The following is a 19256-nucleotide window of genomic DNA, read 5'->3' as shown; positions in this document are numbered from 1 at the left end:
ACGTGTCCGTCTGTGTCCGCCTGTGTCTCCACGTGTCCGTCTGTGTCCGCCTGTGTCTCCACGTGTCCGCCTGTGTCTCCACGTGTCCGCCTGTGTCTCCACGTGTCCGCCTGTGTCTCCACGTGTCCGCCTGTGTCTCCACGTGTCCGCCTGTGTCTCCACGTGTCCGCCTGTGTCTCCACGTGTCCGCCTGTGTCTCCACGTGTCCGCCTGTGTCTCCACGTGTCCGCCTGTGTCTCCACGTGTCCGCCTGTGTCTCCACGTGTCCGCCTGTGTCTCCACGTGTCCGCCTGTGTCTCCACGTGTCCGCCTGTGTCTCCACGTGTCCGCCTGTGTCTCCACGTGTCCGCCTGTGTATCCACGTGTCCGCCTGTGTATCCACGTGTCCGCCTGTGTATCCACGTGTCCGCCTGTGTATCCACGTGTCCGCCTGTGTATCCCCGTGTCCGCCTGTGTATCCCCGTGTCCGCCTGTGTATCCACGTGTCCGCCTGTGTCTCCACGTGTCCGCCTGTGTCTCCACGTGTCCGCCTGTGTCTCCACGTGTCCGCCTGTGTCTCCACGTGTCCGCCTGTGTCTCCACGTGTCCGCCTGTGTCTCCACGTGTCCGCCTGTGTATCCACGTGTCCGCCTGTGTATCCACGTGTCCGCCTGTGTATCCACGTGTCCGCCTGTGTATCCCCGTGTCCGCCTGTGTATCCCCGTGTCCGCCTGTGTATCCCCGTGTCCGCCTGTGTATCCACGTGTCCGTCTGTGTATCCACGTGTCCGTCTGTGTATCCACGTGTCCGTCTGTGTATCCACGTGTCCGTCTGTGTATCCACGTGTCCGTCTGTGTATCCACGTGTCCGTCTGTGTATCCACGTGTCTATCTGTGTCCGTCTGTGTATCCACGTGTCCGTCTGTGTATCCACGTGTCCATCTGTGTCCGTCTGTGTATCCACGTGTCCGTCTGTGTCCGTCTGTGTATCCACGTGTCCGTCTGTGTCCGTCTGTGTATCCACGTGTCCGTCTGTGTCCGTCTGTGTATCCACGTGTCCGTCTGTGTATCCACGTGTCCATCTGTGTCCGTCTGTGTATCCACGTGTCCGTCTGTGTATCCACGTGTCCGTCTGTGTCCGTCTGTGTCCGTCTGTGTATCCACGTGTCCGTCTGTGTATCCACGTGTCCGTCTGTGTCCGTCTGTGTATCCACGTGTCTGTCTGTGTCCGTCTGTGTATCCACGTGTCCGTCTGTGTCCGTCTGTGTATCCACGTGTCCGTCTGTGTCCGTCTGTGTATCCACGTGTCCGTCTGTGTATCCACGTGTCCGTCTGTGTATCCACGTGTCCGTCTGTGTCCGTCTGTGTATCCACGTGTCCGTCTGTGTCCGTCTGTGTATCCACGTGTCCGTCTGTGTATCCACGTGTCCATCTGTGTCCGTCTGTGTATCCACGTGTCCATCTGTGTCCGTCTGTGTATCCACGTGTCCGTCTGTGTCCGTCTGTGTATCCACGTGTCCGTCTGTGTCCGTCTGTGTATCCACGTGTCCGTCTGTGTCCGTCTGTGTATCCACGTGTCCGTCTGTGTCCGTCTGTGTATCCACGTGTCCGTCTGTGTCCGTCTGTGTATCCACGTGTCCGTCTGTGTATCCACGTGTCTATCTGTGTCCGTCTGTGTATCCACGTGTCTATCTGTGTCCGTCTGTGTATCCACGTGTCTATCTGTGTCCGTCTGTGTATCCACGTGTCTATCTGTGTCCGTCTGTGTATCCACGTGTCCGTCTGTGTATCCACGTGTCTATCTGTGTCCGTCTGTGTATCCACGTGTCCGTCTGTGTATCCACGTGTCTATCTGTGTCCGTCTGTGTATCCACGTGTCCGTCTGTGTATCCACGTGTCTATCTGTGTCCGTCTGTGTATCCACGTGTCTATCTGTGTCCGTCTGTGTATCCACGTGTCCGTCTGTGTATCCACGTGTCTATCTGTGTCCGTCTGTGTATCCACGTGTCTATCTGTGTCCGTCTGTGTATCCACGTGTCCGTCTGTGTATCCACGTGTCTGTCTGTGTATCCACGTGTCTATCTGTGTCCGTCTGTGTATCCACGTGTCCGTCTGTGTATCCACGTGTCTATCTGTGTCCGTCTGTGTATCCACGTGTCCGTCTGTGTATCCACGTGTCTATCTGTGTCCGTCTGTGTATCCACGTGTCTGTCTGTGTCCGTCTGTGTATCCACGTGTCCGTCTGTGTATCCACGTGTCCGCCTGTGTCCGCCTGTGTATCCACGTGTCCGTCTGTGTCCGTCTGTGTATCCACGTGTCCGTCTGTGTCCGTCTGTGTATCCACGTGTCCGTCCGTGTCCGTCTGTGTATCCACGTGTCCGTCTGTGTACCCACGTGTCCGCCTGTGCCCGTCTGTGTATCCACGTGTCCGTCTGTGTATCCACGTGTCCGTCTGTGTCCGTCTGTGTATCCACGTGTCCGTCTGTGTCCGTCTGTGTATCCACGTGTCCGTCTGTGTATCCACGTGTCCGTCTGTGTATCCACGTGTCCGTCTGTGTATCCACGTGTCCGTCTGTGTCCGTCTGTGTATCCACGTGTCCGTCTGTGTATCCACGTGTCCGTCTGTGTATCCACGTGTCCGTCTGTGTATCCACGTGTCCGTCTGTGTATCCACGTGTCCGTCTGTGTATCCACGTGTCCATCTGTGTATCCACGTGTCCGTCTGTGTCAGTCTGTGTATCCACGTGTCCGTCTGTGTATCCACGTGTCCGTCTGTGTCCGTCTGTGTATCCACGTGTCCGTCTGTGTATGCACGTGTCCGTCTGTGTCCGTCTGTGTATCCACGTGTCCGTCTGTGTATCCACGTGTCCGTCTGTGTCCGTCTGTGTATCCACGTGTCCGTCTGTGTAGCCACGTGTCCGTCTGTGTAGCCACGTGTCCGTCTGTATCCACGTGTCCGTCTGTGTATCCACGTGTCCGTCTGTGTATCCACGTGTCCGTCTGTGTATCCACGTGTCCGTCTGTGTCAGTCTGTGTATCCACGTGTCCGCCTGTGTCAGTCTGTGTATCCACGTGTCCGCCTGTATCCACGTGTCCGCCTGTGTCCGCCTGTGTCTCCACGTGTCCGCCTGTGTCTCCACGTGTCCGCCTGTGTCTCCACGTGTCCGCCTGTGTCTCCACGTGTCCGCCTGTGTCTCCACGTGTCCGCCTGTGTCTCCACGTGTCCGCCTGTGTATCCACGTGTCCGCCTGTGTATCCACGTGTCCGCCTGTGTATCCACGTGTCCGCCTGTGTATCCACGTGTCCGCCTGTGTATCCACGTGTCCGTCTGTGTATCCCCGTGTCCGTCTGTGTATCCCCGTGTCCGTCTGTGTATCCCGTGTCCGTCTGTGTATCCCCGTGTACGTCTGTGTATCCCCGTGTCCGTCTGTGTATCCACGTGTCCGTCTGTGTATCCACGTGTCCGTCTGTGTATCCACGTGTCCGTCTGTGTATCCACGTGTCTGTCTGTGTATCCACGTGTCTGTCTGTGTATCCACGTGTCTGTCTGTGTATCCACGTGTCTATCTGTGTCCGTCTGTGTATCCACGTGTCCGTCTGTGTATCCACGTGTCTATCTGTGTCCGTCTGTGTATCCACGTGTCCGTCTGTGTCCGTCTGTGTATCCACGTGTCCGTCTGTGTCCGTCTGTGTATCCACGTGTCCGTCTGTGTATCCACGTGTCTATCTGTGTCCGTCTGTGTATCCACGTGTCTATCTGTGTCCGTCTGTGTATCCACGTGTCCGTCTGTGTATCCACGTGTCTTTCTGTGTATCCACGTGTCTATCTGTGTCCGTCTGTGTATCCACGTGTCCGTCTGTGTATCCACGTGTCTATCTGTGTCCGTCTGTGTATCCACGTGTCTATCTGTGTCCGTCTGTGTATCCACGTGTCTGTCTGTGTCCGTCTGTGTATCCACGTGTCCGTCTGTGTCCGTCTGTGTATCCACGTGTCCGTCTGTGTATCCACGTGTCTATCTGTGTCCGTCTGTGTATCCACGTGTCCGTCTGTGTATCCACGTGTCCGTCTGTGTATCCACGTGTCTGTCTGTGTCCGTCTGTGTATCCACGTGTCCGTCTGTGTATCCACGTGTCTATCTGTGTCCGTCTGTGTATCCACGTGTCTATCTGTGTCCGTCTGTGTATCCACGTGTCCATCTGTGTCCGTCTGTGTATCCACGTGTCCATCTGTGTCCGTCTGTGTATCCACGTGTCCGTCTGTGTATCCACGTGTCTATCTGTGTCCGTCTGTGTATCCACGTGTCTGTGTCCGTCTGTGTATCCACGTGTCTATCTGTGTCCGTCTGTGTATCCACGTGTCTATCTGTGTCCGTCTGTGTATCCACGTGTCTATCTGTGTCCGTCTGTGTATCCACGTGTCTATCTGTGTCCGTCTGTGTATCCACGTGTCTGTCTGTGTCCGTCTGTGTATCCACGTGTCCGTCTGTGTATCCACGTGTCTATCTGTGTCCGTCTGTGTATCCACGTGTCTATCTGTGTCCGTCTGTGTATCCACGTGTCCGTCTGTGTATCCACGTGTCTGTCTGTGTCCGTCTGTGTATCCACGTGTCCGTCTGTGTATCCACGTGTCTATCTGTGTCCGTCTGTGTATCCACGTGTCTGTGTCCGTCTGTGTATCCACGTGTCTGTGTCCGTCTGTGTATCCACGTGTCTGTGTCCGTCTGTGTATCCACGTGTCTGTGTCCGTCTGTGTATCCACGTGTCTGTGTCCGTCTGTGTATCCACGTGTCTATCTGTGTCCGTCTGTGTATACACGTGTCTATCTGTGTCCGTCTGTGTATCCACGTGTCCGTCTGTGTATCCACGTGTCTATCTGTGTCCGTCTGTGTATCCACGTGTCTGTCTGTGTCCGTCTGTGTATCCACGTGTCCGTCTGTGTCCGTCTGTGTATCCACGTGTCCGTCTGTGTATCCACGTGTCTATCTGTGTCCGTCTGTGTATCCACGTGTCTATCTGTGTCCGTCTGTGTATCCACGTGTCTATCTGTGTCCGTCTGTGTATCCACGTGTCGGTCTGTGTATCCACGTGTCTGTCTGTGTATCCACGTGTCTGTCTGTGTATCCACGTGTCTGTCTGTGTCCGTCTGTGTATCCACGTGTCTGTCTGTGTATCCACGTGTCTATCTGTGTCCGTCTGTGTATCCACGTGTCTATCTGTGTCCGTCTGTGTATCCACGTGTCTGTGTCAGTCTGTGTATCCACGTGTCTGTGTCCGTCTGTGTATCCACGTGTCTATCTGTGTCCGTCTGTGTATCCACGTGTCCGTCTGTGTATCCACGTGTCTATCTGTGTCCGTCTGTGTATCCACGTGTCTATCTGTGTCCGTCTGTGTATCCACGTGTCCGTCTGTGTATCCACGTGTCTGTCTGTGTCCGTCTGTGTATCCACGTGTCCGTCTGTGTATCCACGTGTCTATCTGTGTCCGTCTGTGTATCCACGTGTCCGTCTGTGTCCGTCTGTGTATCCACGTGTCCGTCTGTGTATCCACGTGTCCGTCTGTGTATCCACGTGTCTATCTGTGTCCGTCTGTGTATCCACGTGTCCGTCTGTGTCCGTCTGTGTATCCACGTGTCCGTCTGTGTCCGTCTGTGTATCCACGTGTCCGTCTGTGTCCGTCTGTGTATCCACGTGTCCGTCTGTGTATCCACGTGTCTATCTGTGTCCGTCTGTGTATCCACGTGTCTGTCTGTGTCCGTCTGTGTATCCACGTGTCCGTCTGTGTCCGTCTGTGTATCCACGTGTCCGTCTGTGTATCCACGTGTCTGTCTGTGTCCGTCTGTGTATCCACGTGTCCGTCTGTGTATCCACGTGTCTATCTGTGTCCGTCTGTGTATCCACGTGTCTATCTGTGTCCGTCTGTGTATCCACGTGTCTGTGTCCGTCTGTGTATCCACGTGTCTATCTGTGTCCGTCTGTGTATCCACGTGTCCGTCTGTGTATCCACGTGTCTGTGTCCGTCTGTGTATCCACGTGTCTATCTGTGTCCGTCTGTGTATCCACGTGTCCGTCTGTGTATCCACGTGTCTGTCTGTGTCCGTCTGTGTATCCACGTGTCCGTCTGTGTATCCACGTGTCTATCTGTGTCCGTCTGTGTATCCACGTGTCTGTCTGTGTCCGTCTGTGTATCCACGTGTCCGTCTGTGTATCCACGTGTCTGTGTCCGTCTGTGTATCCACGTGTCTGTGTCCGTCTGTGTATCCACGTGTCTATCTGTGTCCGTCTGTGTATCCACGTGCCCGTCTGTGTATCCACGTGCCCGTCTGTGTATCCACGTGCCCGTCTGTGTATCCACGTGCCCGTCTGTGTATCCACGTGCCCGTCTGTGTATCCACGTGCCCGTCTGTGTATCCACGTGCCCGTCTGTGTATCCACGTGCCCGTCTGTGTATCCACGTGCCCGTCTGTGTATCCACGTGCCCGTCTGTGTATCCACGTGCCCGTCTGTGTATCCACGTGCCCGTCTGTGTATCCACGTGTCCGTCTGTGTATCCACGTGTCCGTCTGTGTATCCACGTGTCCGTCTGTGTATCCACGTGTCCGTCTGTGTATCCACGTGTCCGTCTGTGTATCCACGTGTCCGTCTGTGTATCCACGTGTCCGTCTGTGTATCCACGTGTCCGTCTGTGTATCCACGTGTCCGTCTGTGTATCCACGTGTCCGTCTGTGTATCCACGTGTCCGTCTGTGTATCCACGTGTCCGTCTGTGTATCCACGTGTCCGTCTGTGTATCCACGTGTCCGTCTGTGTATCCACGTGTCCGTCTGTGTATCCACGTGTCCGTCTGTGTATCCACGTGTCCGTCTGTGTATCCACGTGTCCGTCTGTGTATCCACGTGTCCGTCTGTGTATCCACGTGTCCGTCTGTGTATCCACGTGTCCGTCTGTGTATCCACGTGTCCGTCTGTGTATCCACGTGTCCGTCTGTGTATCCACCTGTCTATCTGTGTCCGTCTGTGTATCCATGTGTCCGTCTGTGTATCCACCTGTCTATCTGTGTCCGTCTGTGTATCCATGTGTCCGTCTGTGTATCCACCTGTCTATCTGTGTCCGTCTGTGTATCCATGTGTCCGTCTGTGTATCCACCTGTCTATCTGTGTCCGTCTGTGTATCCATGTGTCCGTCTGTGTATCCACGTGTCCGTCTGTGTATCCACGTGTCCGTCTGTGTATCCATGTGCCCTTAAGGTCTCACCTGTGTGTAAGCGGCGACGTAGGAGTGTGATCCGTCGAAGAGGAAGAGGTACTCTACGATCCTACCCTGTGCCTGCAGCTGAGAACACATCTCAAACGCCACGCAGGCTCCAAAGGAGTATCCGGCGATCCGGTACGGACCCTCTGATTGCACCTTTACACAAAAAAAACAGAGACAGTTATTTATAAATCACTAATTATCTATCATTGGCCTAAATGTACATTACAAACACAGTTGTGGTTAGTATATTACGTACCTGACATATACACTCCACATAGTATGCAGCCAGAGACTGGATACTGTCCAACGGAGCAGCTACAGAGATGGATGGGTTGAGTCATTTAGATCAACTTTAAATCAAAGTTCATTTGTCCCATGCGTCGAAAACAACAGGTGAACATTACCGTGAAATGCTTAATTACAAGCCCTTAACCAACAATACAATTCAAGAAATAGAGTTAAGATTTTTTACTTATTTTCCACCATAATTTGCAAATAAATTCATTCAAAATCCTACAATGTGATTTTCTTGATTTTTTTTCTCATTTTGTCTGTCATAGTTGAAGTGTACCTATGATGAAAATTACAGACCTCTCATATTTTTAAGTGGGAGAACTTGCACAATTGGTGGCTGACTAAATACTTTTTTACCCCACTGTATATACTGAGATCATATGACACTTAAATAAAGTCCACCTGTGTGCAATCCAACTAATTATGTGACTTCTGAAGGTAATTGGCTGCACCAGATCTTATTTAGGAGCTTCACAGCAAAGGGGTGAATAATTATGCACGCACCACTTTTCCCTTTTTAATATTTTGAAACAAGTTATTTTTTCATTTCACTTCACCAATTTGGAATATTTTGTGTATGTCCATTACATGAAATCCAAATCAAATCCATTTAAATTACAGGTTGCAAGACATTTTCTGTCCTTTAAAAAAAACATTTTGTCGATGGATCACACCAACTCCTATTAGCCTTAGGAAACACACCAAGGGAATGAATACTTTTGCAAGGCACTTGTGTGCGCGTGTCTGTATATGTCTTCATGTGTACCTTTAGTGCACTGCAGGCCGTAGCAGGGAACACTGAGCTTGGCGGTGAGCGTTCGGAAGGCAACGATGGAGCCCTCTATAGGGTGGACCAGGAACAGCGGGCGCTCAACACTCTGCACCTCGTTGAGACGTGAGACCGTGGGGCTGTCTGGGTTGACCAGCATCAAACTGAGGTCTGACTCCAACAGAGAACGCACTCCTCCCTTCTTCACTGGAGACTGACGAGACTCTAGAGTGAGAGAGAGAGAAAGAGAGCGAGAGACATGAGCCCAAGAAACACACACAAACACACAACACACACACACCTGCTGTTCCTGCCGGTTGGCTAGACAGCTCTCTGAGCTTGTTGATGGTGAGCTGTCGGATCTCCCTCATTGCCATGACAATGTCGTAGTCGCGCTCCAGTGTCTGACGCACTTCCACGCCCATAAGAGAGTCCAGACCCAGATCAGCCAATGAGGCGTCAGCGTTCAGGCTGCTGACATCACGTACACCTGAGAGAGGGAGGGAGGGTGAGAAGTTACACATCAAACACACATCACGAATACATACCAAATTAGGGATGCAAAATACTGGCCACCAATGGGGCGCCAGCATGACTTCTGGAATACCTGAATGGAACCAGAATGGAACCTCTCTTACCCAGTATATGAGCAACAGCCTCCACCAGGTCTCTCTGTCCGGTTCCTTCGCTCTTCACCACGCTCCTCTCTGCCAGCACGAAGCTCGACATCACCGGACGACTCTCGCACAGGAAGCGGTCCAGCACCTCCAAACAGGAAGTGATGCGCTGCGGGAGAGTTCCACCCACTACCACGTCATTACCGCCCATGGTCTCCAGGACAACGCCCACGTCACCAATGGCGCCCCACTGGACAGCCAATCCAGGCAGGCCGTCGTGGAGCCGCTGCTCACACACGCGCTCCATGGCGGAGTTAGCGTAACCATAGTTACTCTGGCCGGCGTTGCCGCGGCCGCAGCTCACAGAGGAGAAGGCTACGAAGTAACTGAGGTCTGGACACATCTTTCTGGTCACACTGAGGAGAAAAAATAAGAATATGAGATATTCATTTTTGTCTCCACAATTTGATAACGTGGGTTCTTGAGTCTCAAATATTTCTTGCTCTAAAATATATATTATTTTTGTTTTTCAACCATTGGTTTGAATTTAAGGTGAAATCCAAAACAAACTAATTTGACTCTCTTCTGAGGGAAGCGAGGCAGAGCCAAGGTTGAGGATAGCACTATATTAGGCTGGAGAATGTCATCTCACTTGTCTAGGTGGAGGGTGCCGTTGTATTTGGGTTTGTTGACATCCAGGAACAGCTGAGGAGTCAGATTCTCTAGCATACCATCCTTCAACACCTGGTACACACACAGACAGGTTAGAGAGAGAGATGAGACAGGTGAAACAGGAACAGGTGAAGGAGACAGGTTAAGACAGGTGAGAACAGTGTACAGGTAGGAGGGGGTCGTTACCATGGCAAGGTGAAAGACTCCTCCCACAGGCCCCAACCTGTAGGCCTCGTTAATGAGTTGCTCTGCCCCCTCCTGGGTGCTGACGTCACTGGTGGACACCAGCACCTGCACGCCCATCCCCTGCCACTCACGCACACGCTTGGCCTGGTAACCTAGCAACATGAACCGACAATGACAAAGGTGACTGAACTGTCACTAACAAATCAGCAGCGTGTAGCTAACTTCTGCGTGTAGCTAACGGCCCCTCCACCTAGACAAGTGGAGGGTGCCGACTAGGTAGCCTAGTAGTTAGAGCGTTGGGCCAGTAACCAAAAGGTTACTGTATCGAATCCCTGAGCTGACAAGGTAAAAATCTGTTGTTCTGCCCCTGAACAAGGCAGTTAACCCACTGTTCTCTGGTAGGCCGTCATTGTAAAATAAGAATTTGTTCTTAACGGACTTGCCTAGCACAGTGGCTTGGCTTTACAGAACAACACACAACCTGTCTCTCTCTTACCGTTGCGGATGCCCGATCTGGAGGTGAGCACCAGTTTGCGGGCGCCCCTCTCCGTCAGCCAATGGGCGAGCTCCAGCCCGAAGCCACCCAGTCCCCCGGTGATGATGTAAGAGTGGGAGGCGGGGCAGAAGGTACGGCAGATGGCGGGGAGGGAGAGGGGTGAGCCCACCGCCTGGGTACCATTACCCATCTCCTCAGAACGCACCTAGAGAAAGACATCAGATACAACACAAATATATATCAGACTAGAATTAAAAACAGTGACAAGTGTGATTAGTGGAAATAACTGTGTTACAACAGCATCATAAACGTGTAATATGTCTGTAAAGTAGTGTTGTAAGCAAAGTAGTGTGGAGAGGAAAAATATGTTTAAAAACAAGAGAAAGTGAGGAAATGGAAAAAGCTTTTTTGTGAACAAGAAAAAGCAGCTAAGGAACGAGTTCAGTCACTGACTTGCAGCTGTACTTTGCCGATGTGTTTTCCCTGGGCCATGTATCTGAAGGCCTCCTCCACCTGGTCTCTCTCAAACACTGTAGTCCTCAGGGGCTTGACTACACCTCCCACAATGCCCTCCTTCAGCAGCTGGGACACCTCCTCCCACTCCCGGTTCCCTTCCTCAAACAGGGCGTCCAGTAGGATTCCGTGGAACGCCACGTTCTTCAGGAAGAGAGCCATTCCTGAGGGAAACAGGAACGCATGTCAGATAGATCAGATGCAGTTGCACAGTGAGTCGGGGACAAAACAGCTGCCATGTAGAGAGCAGTTGCAGTGTACTGACCCAGAGGGGAGTTGTTGGACAGGTCGTATTTGCCGATCTCCAGGAAGCGTCCGTGTCGGGCCAGACAGCGAAGACTGGCCTGCAGTTTCTCCTCAGCCAGGGAGTTTAACACCATGTTCACTCCTAAACACAGAGACATCCAGGATACACAACACCATGTTCACTACTAAACACAGAGACATCCAGGATACACAATACCATGTTCACTACTAAACACAGAGACATCCAGGATACACAATACCATGTTCACTCCTAAACACAGAGACATCCAGGATACACAATACCATGTTCACTCCTAAACACAGAGACATCCAGGATACACAACACCATGTTCACTCCTAAACACAGAGACATCCAGGATACACAACACCATGTTCACTACTAAACACAGAGACATCCAGGATACACAATACCATGTTCACTCCTAAACACAGAGACATCCAGGATACACAACACCATGTTCACTCCTAAACACAGAGACATCCAGGATACACAATACCATGTTCACTACTAAACACAGAGACATCCAGGATACACAATACCATGTTCACTCCTAAACACAGAGACATCCAGGATACACAACACCATGTTCACTCCTAAACACAGAGACATCCAGGATACACAATACCATGTTCACTACTAAACACAGAGACATCCAGGATACACAATACCATGTTCACTCCTAAACACAGAGACATCCAGGATACACAATACCATGTTCACTCCTAAACACAGAGACATCCAGGATACACAATACCATGTTCACTTCTAAACACAGAGACATCCAGGATACACAATACCATGTTCACTACTAAACACAGAGACATCCAGGATACACAATACCATGTTCACTCCTAAACACAGAGACATCCAGGATACACAATACCATGTTCACTCCTAAACACAGAGACATCCAGGATACACAACACCATGTTCACTCCTAAACACAGAGACATCCAGGATACACAATACCATGTTCACTCCTAAACACAGAGACATCCAGGATACACAACACCATGTTCACTCCTAAACACAGAGACATCCAGGATACACAACACCATGTTCACTCCTAAACACAGAGACATCCAGGATACACAACACCATGTTCACTACTAAACACAGAGACATCCAGGATACACAATACCATGTTCACTACTAAACACAGAGACATCCAGGATACACAATACCATGTTCACTCCTAAACACAGAGACATCCAGCATACACAATACCATGTTCACTCCTAAACACAGAGACATCCAGGATACACAATACCATGTTCACTCCTAAACACAGAGACATCCAGGATACACAATACCATGTTCACTCCTAAACACAGAGACATCCAGGATACACAATACCATGTTCACTACTAAACACAGAGACATCCAGGATACACAATACCATGTTCACTCCTAAACACAGAGACATCCAGGATACACAACACCATGTTCACTCCTAAACACAGAGACATCCAGGATACACAATACCATGTTCACTCCTAAACACAGAGACATCCAGGATACACAACACCATGTTCACTCCTAAACACAGAGACATCCAGGATACACAACACCATGTTCACTCCTAAACACAGAGACATCCAGGATACACAATACCATGTTCACTACTAAAACACAGAGACATCCAGGATACACAATACCATGTTCACTACTAAACACAGAGACATCCAGGATACACAATACCATGTTCACTCCTAAACACAGAGACATCCAGCATACACAATACCATGTTCACTCCTAAACACAGAGACATCCAGGATACACAATACCATGTTCACTCCTAAACACAGAGACATCCAGGATACACAATACCATGTTCACTACTAAACACAGAGACATCCAGGATACACAATACCATGTTCACTCCTAAACACAGAGACATCCAGGATACACAATACCATGTTCACTACTAAACACAGAGACATCCAGGATACACAATACCATGTTCACTCCTAAACACAGAGACATCCAGGATACACAATACCATGTTCACTCCTAAACACAGAGACATCCAGGATACACAATACCCTGTTCACTCCTAAACACAGAGACATCCAGGATACACAATACCATGTTCACTACTAAACACAGAGACATCCAGGATACACAATACCATGTTCACTCCTAAACACAGAGACATCCAGGATACACAATACCATGTTCACTCCTAAACACAGAGACATCCAGGATACACAATACCATGTTCACTTCTAAACACAGAGACATCCAGGATACACAATACCATGTTCACTACTAAACACAGAGACATCCAGGATACACAATACCCTGTTCACTCCTAAACAGAGACATCCAGGATACACAATACCATGTTCACTACTAAACACAGATACATCCAGGATACACAATACCATGTTCACTCCTAAACACAGAGACATCCAAGATACACAATACCATGTTCACTCCTAAACACAGAGACATCCAGGATACACAATACCATGTTCACTCCTAAACAGAGACATCCAGGATACACAATACCATGTTCACTTCTAAACAGAGACATCCAGGATACACAATACCATGTTCACTCCTAAACACAGAGACATCCAGGATACACAATACCATGTTCACTCCTAAACACAGAGACATCCAGGATACACAATACCATGTTCACTCCTAAACACAGAGACATCCAGGATACACAATACCATGTTCACTTCTAAACACAGAGACATCCAGGATACACAATACCATGTTCACTCCTAAACACAGAGACATCCAGGATACACAATACCATGTTCACTCCTAAACACAGAGACATCCAGGATACACAATACCATGTTCACTCCTAAACACAGAGACATCCAGGATACACAATACCCTGTTCACTCCTAAACACAGAGACATCCAGGATACACAATACCATGTTCACTCCTAAACACAGAGACATCCAGGATACACAATACCATGTTCACTCCTAAACACAGAGACATCCAGGATACACAATACCATGTTCACTCCTAAACACAGAGACATCCAGGATACACAATACCATGTTCACTTCTAAACACAGAGACATCCAGGATACACAATACCATGTTCACTACTAAACACAGAGACATCCAGGATACACAATACCCTGTTCACTCCTAAACACAGAGACATCCAGGATACACAATACCATGTTCACTACTAAACACAGAGACATCCAGGATACACAATACCATGTTCACTACTAAACACAGAGACATCCAGGATACACAATACCATGTTCACTCCTAAACACAGAGACATCCAGGATACACAATACCATGTTCACTACTAAACAGAGACATCCAGGATACACAATACCATGTTCACTACTAAACACAGAGACATCCAGGATACACAATACCATGTTCACTCCTAAACACAGAGACATCCAGGATACACAATACCATGTTCACTACTAAACACAGAGACATCCAGGATACACAACACCATGTTCACTCCTAAACACAGAGACATCCAGGATACACAATACCATGTTCACTCCTAAACACAGAGACATCCAGGATAAATAAGACCAATAAGTGGTCCTTTGTGGCTCAGTCGGTAGAGCATGGAGTATGCAATGCCAAGGGTTGTGGGTTCAATTCCCGCTAGGGCCACCAATATGTAAAACGTATGCACTTTGGATAAAAGCGTCTGCTAAATGGGGCATGAGTGATTGTGAGGATTGTAATTGTGAGGATTGTGATGAAGGGAGGGATTTGATGGCTTAACATAGTGTGTAAGGTATGACTGCATATTTTAATAGTTCAGTGTGATGTTGGGTGTGTATCGTTGAAGTGTTTTGTGTGAGGCAAGTTTGGAAAGGAGCTGATATCTAACGTGTGTCTGACCTTTTCCCTGTGTGTGTAGCAGGACGTGCTGTTCGAAGGTGGCGTCTCTAGAGTTGGCGAAGGACTCCGTGGTGAGCTGGGGGAAACGCTCCTGTAGGTAGGCACGCTTCTCTGCTGAACCTGAGACAGAACACAAGCACAGGTTACAGACACACATCTATGGCTAAATGCACTGACAATCCTGACACTAACAGGCTGAGTGTGTGTGGTCTCCGGTACTCACCAACAGTAGTGAAAACCCTACAGTGCTGACTGAGTGCGATGGCGATGGCAGCCTGGCCAACGCCCCCTGACCCTGAGTGGATGAGAACACTCTCGCCTGGGCGGAGCCTGCCACGCACCACCAGCGAGTAGTAGGCTGTAGAATAGACCACTGGCACAGATGCAGCCTGCTCCAGGGTCCTAGAGAGAAACCTTAAGTTACTAACGATAACTTAGTCATAAGGCTAGACATCACAAGTAAATAGGTAGTCCGTTCCCAGAACACCACAGATTTTCTATGGCTCTGTATTCCCAAATTATAGGAGTGCTGATCTAGGATTAGGTTCCCTCTTATTTATTAGGATTTAAAATGCTCCTTTTTTAACCTTTATTTAACTAGGCAAGTCAGTTAAGTTAAGAAAAAAACTTATTTTCAATGACTGCCTTGGAACAGTGGGTTAACTGGCTGTTCAGGGCAGAACAACAGATTTTTACCTTGTCAGCTCATGGATTCGATCTTGCAAACTTTTGTTTACTAGGCCAACGCTCTAACCACTAGGCTACCTGCCACTCCCACTCAAGTGCACTGCATAGGGAATAGGGTGTCCTTTGGGATCATCCCAGTGCCTCACCAGCTGTCTGGGACGTCCCAGAGGAAGCGTGTGTCAGCGTCGACGCAAGTGGCCAGGCCTTTAGCAGGCAACAGTCCCATCACACGCCTACCACTGGGGTCACGACCTGAGAACTCCATACCCAACATGCACTGCTGCAGGGCCAGGTCACCTACAGAGGGAGAGGGTAGTCAGGTTGTTGTGGGTGTCTGTGTGTGAGTAAATCTGGCTGTGCGGGAGTGTCCCTGTGCGTTTGTCTCCAAAGTGATGTGTGTACCTGGGATGGCGTCCGGTGGCAGTTTCCCGGTGGCCAGCATGATGTCTCTGAAGTTGAGGGAGCTGTAGTAGACCCGACACAGCTGCACGTGGGGGCTGCTCGCCACAAAATGACGGAGGGGCGAGGCGATCCAACGCAGGGAGGAGAGGTCACCGCGGGTCAACACGTTTACGTACGCCTGCTCTGTCAACTCCTCACTCAGATCTGAAAGGAGAGATGTTAAGATTGCTATTCTTGAGCCTAGGGCTAGTCTGACATCAACTCTTCTACTATTTATCATTAGGGAATAATTATATCATCAAGCTCCTATGTAATGACTGAATGTGTGAATTCTCTCAAGATATCTCAACGGGTGCAACTTTTGAGATCTTGCTAGAGCAAGAGAGAAGAGACATGGCAGGGTGGTTGTCGTACCCTGAGAGATGAGCTGGTGTCTGAACATTCCCCAGTGTCCATCCCTGAACACGTTCATACACAGGTCTCCCTCCAGCACAGACCTCATGGAACTATGGGTAGGCTGCAGGGTGGGCGCCACAGTGGACTCACGCAGGTTGGACACAAATGCACACCTGTGGGGGGAAAGAGAGGAGAGGTACAGCTTTAGTCTGTGATTCACAGCCAAGCTACTACCTTTCACACACACACACACACACACGATTTTAAGGCGTACACAACTGTGCTGCTAATACCAATTCGATCCTTTCAGATCAACAGTCTAGGGGAAGGGGTGAGGGCTTGTTTCAAACCAGGCTTTATCTCACCGTATGCGGTTGCCACCAGGCTCCTGGCGTAGACAGTTGACCATGCCCACCACCCCAGAGTGGGTCTGGGTAGCAGTCAGCCAGACCGGAGAGTCCGAGGGCTCAGCCAGCATCGCCTGGGGAGGAGAGACAGTTATAAAGGCTTATAAGCACTTAAAAAGGAGTTAACACAGACACACACTCCCTCACCTTGAGTGTGTCCACCCACTGGTAGTCCATGCTGTCCACAGGCAGGAAGATGGGCTGTTTGCTGGGTAACCGACGGCGACACAGGAATAGGGCAGAGCCATAGAAGGACTTCCTAACAGCCACCAATTTGAGAGACGCATCAGAGAAGAACTTCTCCCACTCAGCCTAGAGAATAGGAGGAGAAAAACAGCTGCAGGATTAGACATCACAACAGGTCATCACTGAGAGAACAGTCACAGGTCAGTTTATGGATCCTCACTAAATACTGCCTGAAACTGAGAGCCCTGCTATAATACTTGAAGAGTAGCTAAGGGCTAAGAATAGTTCTGAACTTCGGTTGTCCATTGCAGTGTGACTGACCTGCGAGAACAGTCTCTGACGTTTGGTCTTGCTGTCCTTGGAGGTGAGGAAGGCCACCGTCTCCGCCAGAGTTTCTCCCTTCAATAGGGTGTGGAGCATCACAAAGCCCCCTTCTTTTGCCCCAGAGGCCAGGTTCTCTACCACCACCTCTGCCCTGACACCCAGGGGCCCCCAGGCGTGATTACACACCACCAGGTCAGCCCCTCCGACTTCTCCCCCGGGCACGGGGCCCTGGTGGGGGTCCCACTGTGCCGCTGTGACTCCCAGGGAGTCCAGGGTGGTCTGATGGGGGGTCAGTAGGTCGAGGGTCATTGCCGTGGCAACATAGTCAAGGCGGAGCATTGGCTGGATGTTGAGGAGGGGCACGGCGCGGGAGAAGAGACGACCGTCGCTGGAGAGAGCCTGACGGGGAGAGACAGAGCCGGGTTAGAGAGAAGAGCCTGACGGGGAGAGACAGAGCCGGGTTAGAGAGGAGAGCCTGACGGGCAGAGACAGAGCCGGGTTAGAGAGGAGAGCCTGACGGGGAGAGACAGAGCCGGGTTAGAGAGGAGAGCCTGACGGGGAGAGACAGAGCCGGGTTAGAGAGGAGAGCCTGACGGGGAGAGACAGAGCCGGGTTAGAGAGGAGAGCCTGACGGGGAGAGACAGAGCCGGGTTAGAGAGGAGAGCCTGACGGGGAGAGACAGAGCCGGGTTAGAGAGGAGAGCCTGACGGGGAGAGACAGAGCCGGGTTAGAGAGGAGAGCCTGACGGGGAGAGACAGAGCCGGGTTAGAGAGGAGAGCCTGACAGGGAGAGACAGAGCCGGGTTAGAGAGGAGAGCCTGACAGGGAGAGACAGAGCCGGGTTAGAGAGGAGATCCTGACGGGGAGAGACAGAGCCGGGTTAGAGAGGAGAGCCTGATGGCCTAGGAGAAGAACTAAAGATTCATTCAAATATGTTTTCTTTGTCACTTTCTTTTTGTTAAATCTCTTTATCGCGTCCCCAGACAAAGGCTTTGGAGTATCACGAGTCTAGCTCACCTCCAGGACTTTGATCTTCCCGGGGGTAGAGTTCTCCAGGGCTGTGTCCAGGCAGTGTCTGAGGGCTGGGCCGTCCAGCAGGCCATGTAGCAGGGTGTCCTGGAGGAGACAAGCCCTCTCCTTCTCAACAGTCTGCTCCAGCTCTGACCGCAGGTTACCGTTCAGCTCCAGACCGCACAGTAGAGACAGCAGCCGCAGCAAGCCAGGCTCAGAGGGCTCTGGGCTGGGTACAGCAGGGCCAGACACCCCCTCTAGACCAGGGATGGAGAGCTTGACGCCCTGAGGAGCCAGCTTCTTCTGCAGCTTGTGGATCAGACCTGGAGAGATGCATGAAACACAGAACATGCATTTTAAAAAGGAATCCACTTAGATTGACAGTATTTAACCTTTGTGATTATTTTTTGTATTATTTGTATAGCTACGGGCTGTATAGACAGGACCTGTATAGCTACGGGCTGTATAGACAGGACCTGTATAGCTACGGGCTGTATAGACAGGACCTGTATAGCTAAGGGCTGTATAGACAGGACCTGTATAGCTAAGGGCTGTATAGACAGGACCTGTATAGCTAAGGGCTGTATAGACAGGACCTGTATAGCTAAGGGCTGTATAGACAGGACCTGTATAGCTAAGGGCTGTATAGACAGGACCTGTATAGCTAAGGGCTGTATAGACAGGACCTGTATAGCTAAGGGCTGTATAGACAGGACCTGTATAGCTAAGGGCTGTATAGACAGGACCTGTATAGCTAAGGGCTGTATAGACAGGACCTGTATAGCTAAGGGCTGTATAGACAGGACCTGTATAGCTAAGGGCTGTATAGACAGGACCTGTATAGCTAAGGGCTGTATAGACAGGACCTGTATAGCTAAGGGCTGTATAGACAGGACCTGTATAGCTAAGGGCTGTATAGGTAGGGGCTGTATAGACAGGACC

The 19256-nt window shown here is 50.5% G+C and overlaps 1 protein-coding gene across 3 annotated transcripts in view; it reads right to left on the bottom strand.

Annotated features, from left to right (window-relative positions):
• The window catches only part of LOC118373364 (fatty acid synthase-like), a 66138-nt gene that overhangs the window by 9998 nt on the left and 36884 nt on the right, over positions 1–19256 (bottom strand). For all 3 annotated transcript variants that reach the window (XM_052471458.1, XM_052471452.1, XM_052471459.1), the window contains exons 22-40: positions 18321–18637; positions 17302–17703; positions 16942–17106; positions 16753–16868; positions 16406–16560; positions 15992–16195; positions 15736–15886; positions 15126–15304; positions 14903–15022; positions 11040–11162; positions 10715–10938; positions 10262–10466; positions 9766–9917; positions 9560–9651; positions 8929–9323; positions 8592–8780; positions 8288–8515; positions 7484–7542; positions 7228–7380 (exon numbers count right to left, since the gene is read on the bottom strand). In XM_052471458.1, coding sequence (XP_052327418.1) covers positions 7228–7380; positions 7484–7542; positions 8288–8515; positions 8592–8780; positions 8929–9323; positions 9560–9651; positions 9766–9917; positions 10262–10466; positions 10715–10938; positions 11040–11162; positions 14903–15022; positions 15126–15304; positions 15736–15886; positions 15992–16195; positions 16406–16560; positions 16753–16868; positions 16942–17106; positions 17302–17703; positions 18321–18637 — 3629 coding nt within the window. The remainder of the gene's footprint in view (positions 1–7227; positions 7381–7483; positions 7543–8287; positions 8516–8591; positions 8781–8928; positions 9324–9559; positions 9652–9765; positions 9918–10261; positions 10467–10714; positions 10939–11039; positions 11163–14902; positions 15023–15125; positions 15305–15735; positions 15887–15991; positions 16196–16405; positions 16561–16752; positions 16869–16941; positions 17107–17301; positions 17704–18320; positions 18638–19256) is intronic.

Source organism: Oncorhynchus keta, chromosome 2, assembly GCF_023373465.1.
Source record: "Oncorhynchus keta strain PuntledgeMale-10-30-2019 chromosome 2, Oket_V2, whole genome shotgun sequence".
Lineage (NCBI taxonomy): Eukaryota > Metazoa > Chordata > Actinopteri > Salmoniformes > Salmonidae > Oncorhynchus > Oncorhynchus keta.
Note: the sequence above shows the minus strand (reverse complement) of the source record. Positions and strands in the feature narration are given on the sequence as shown.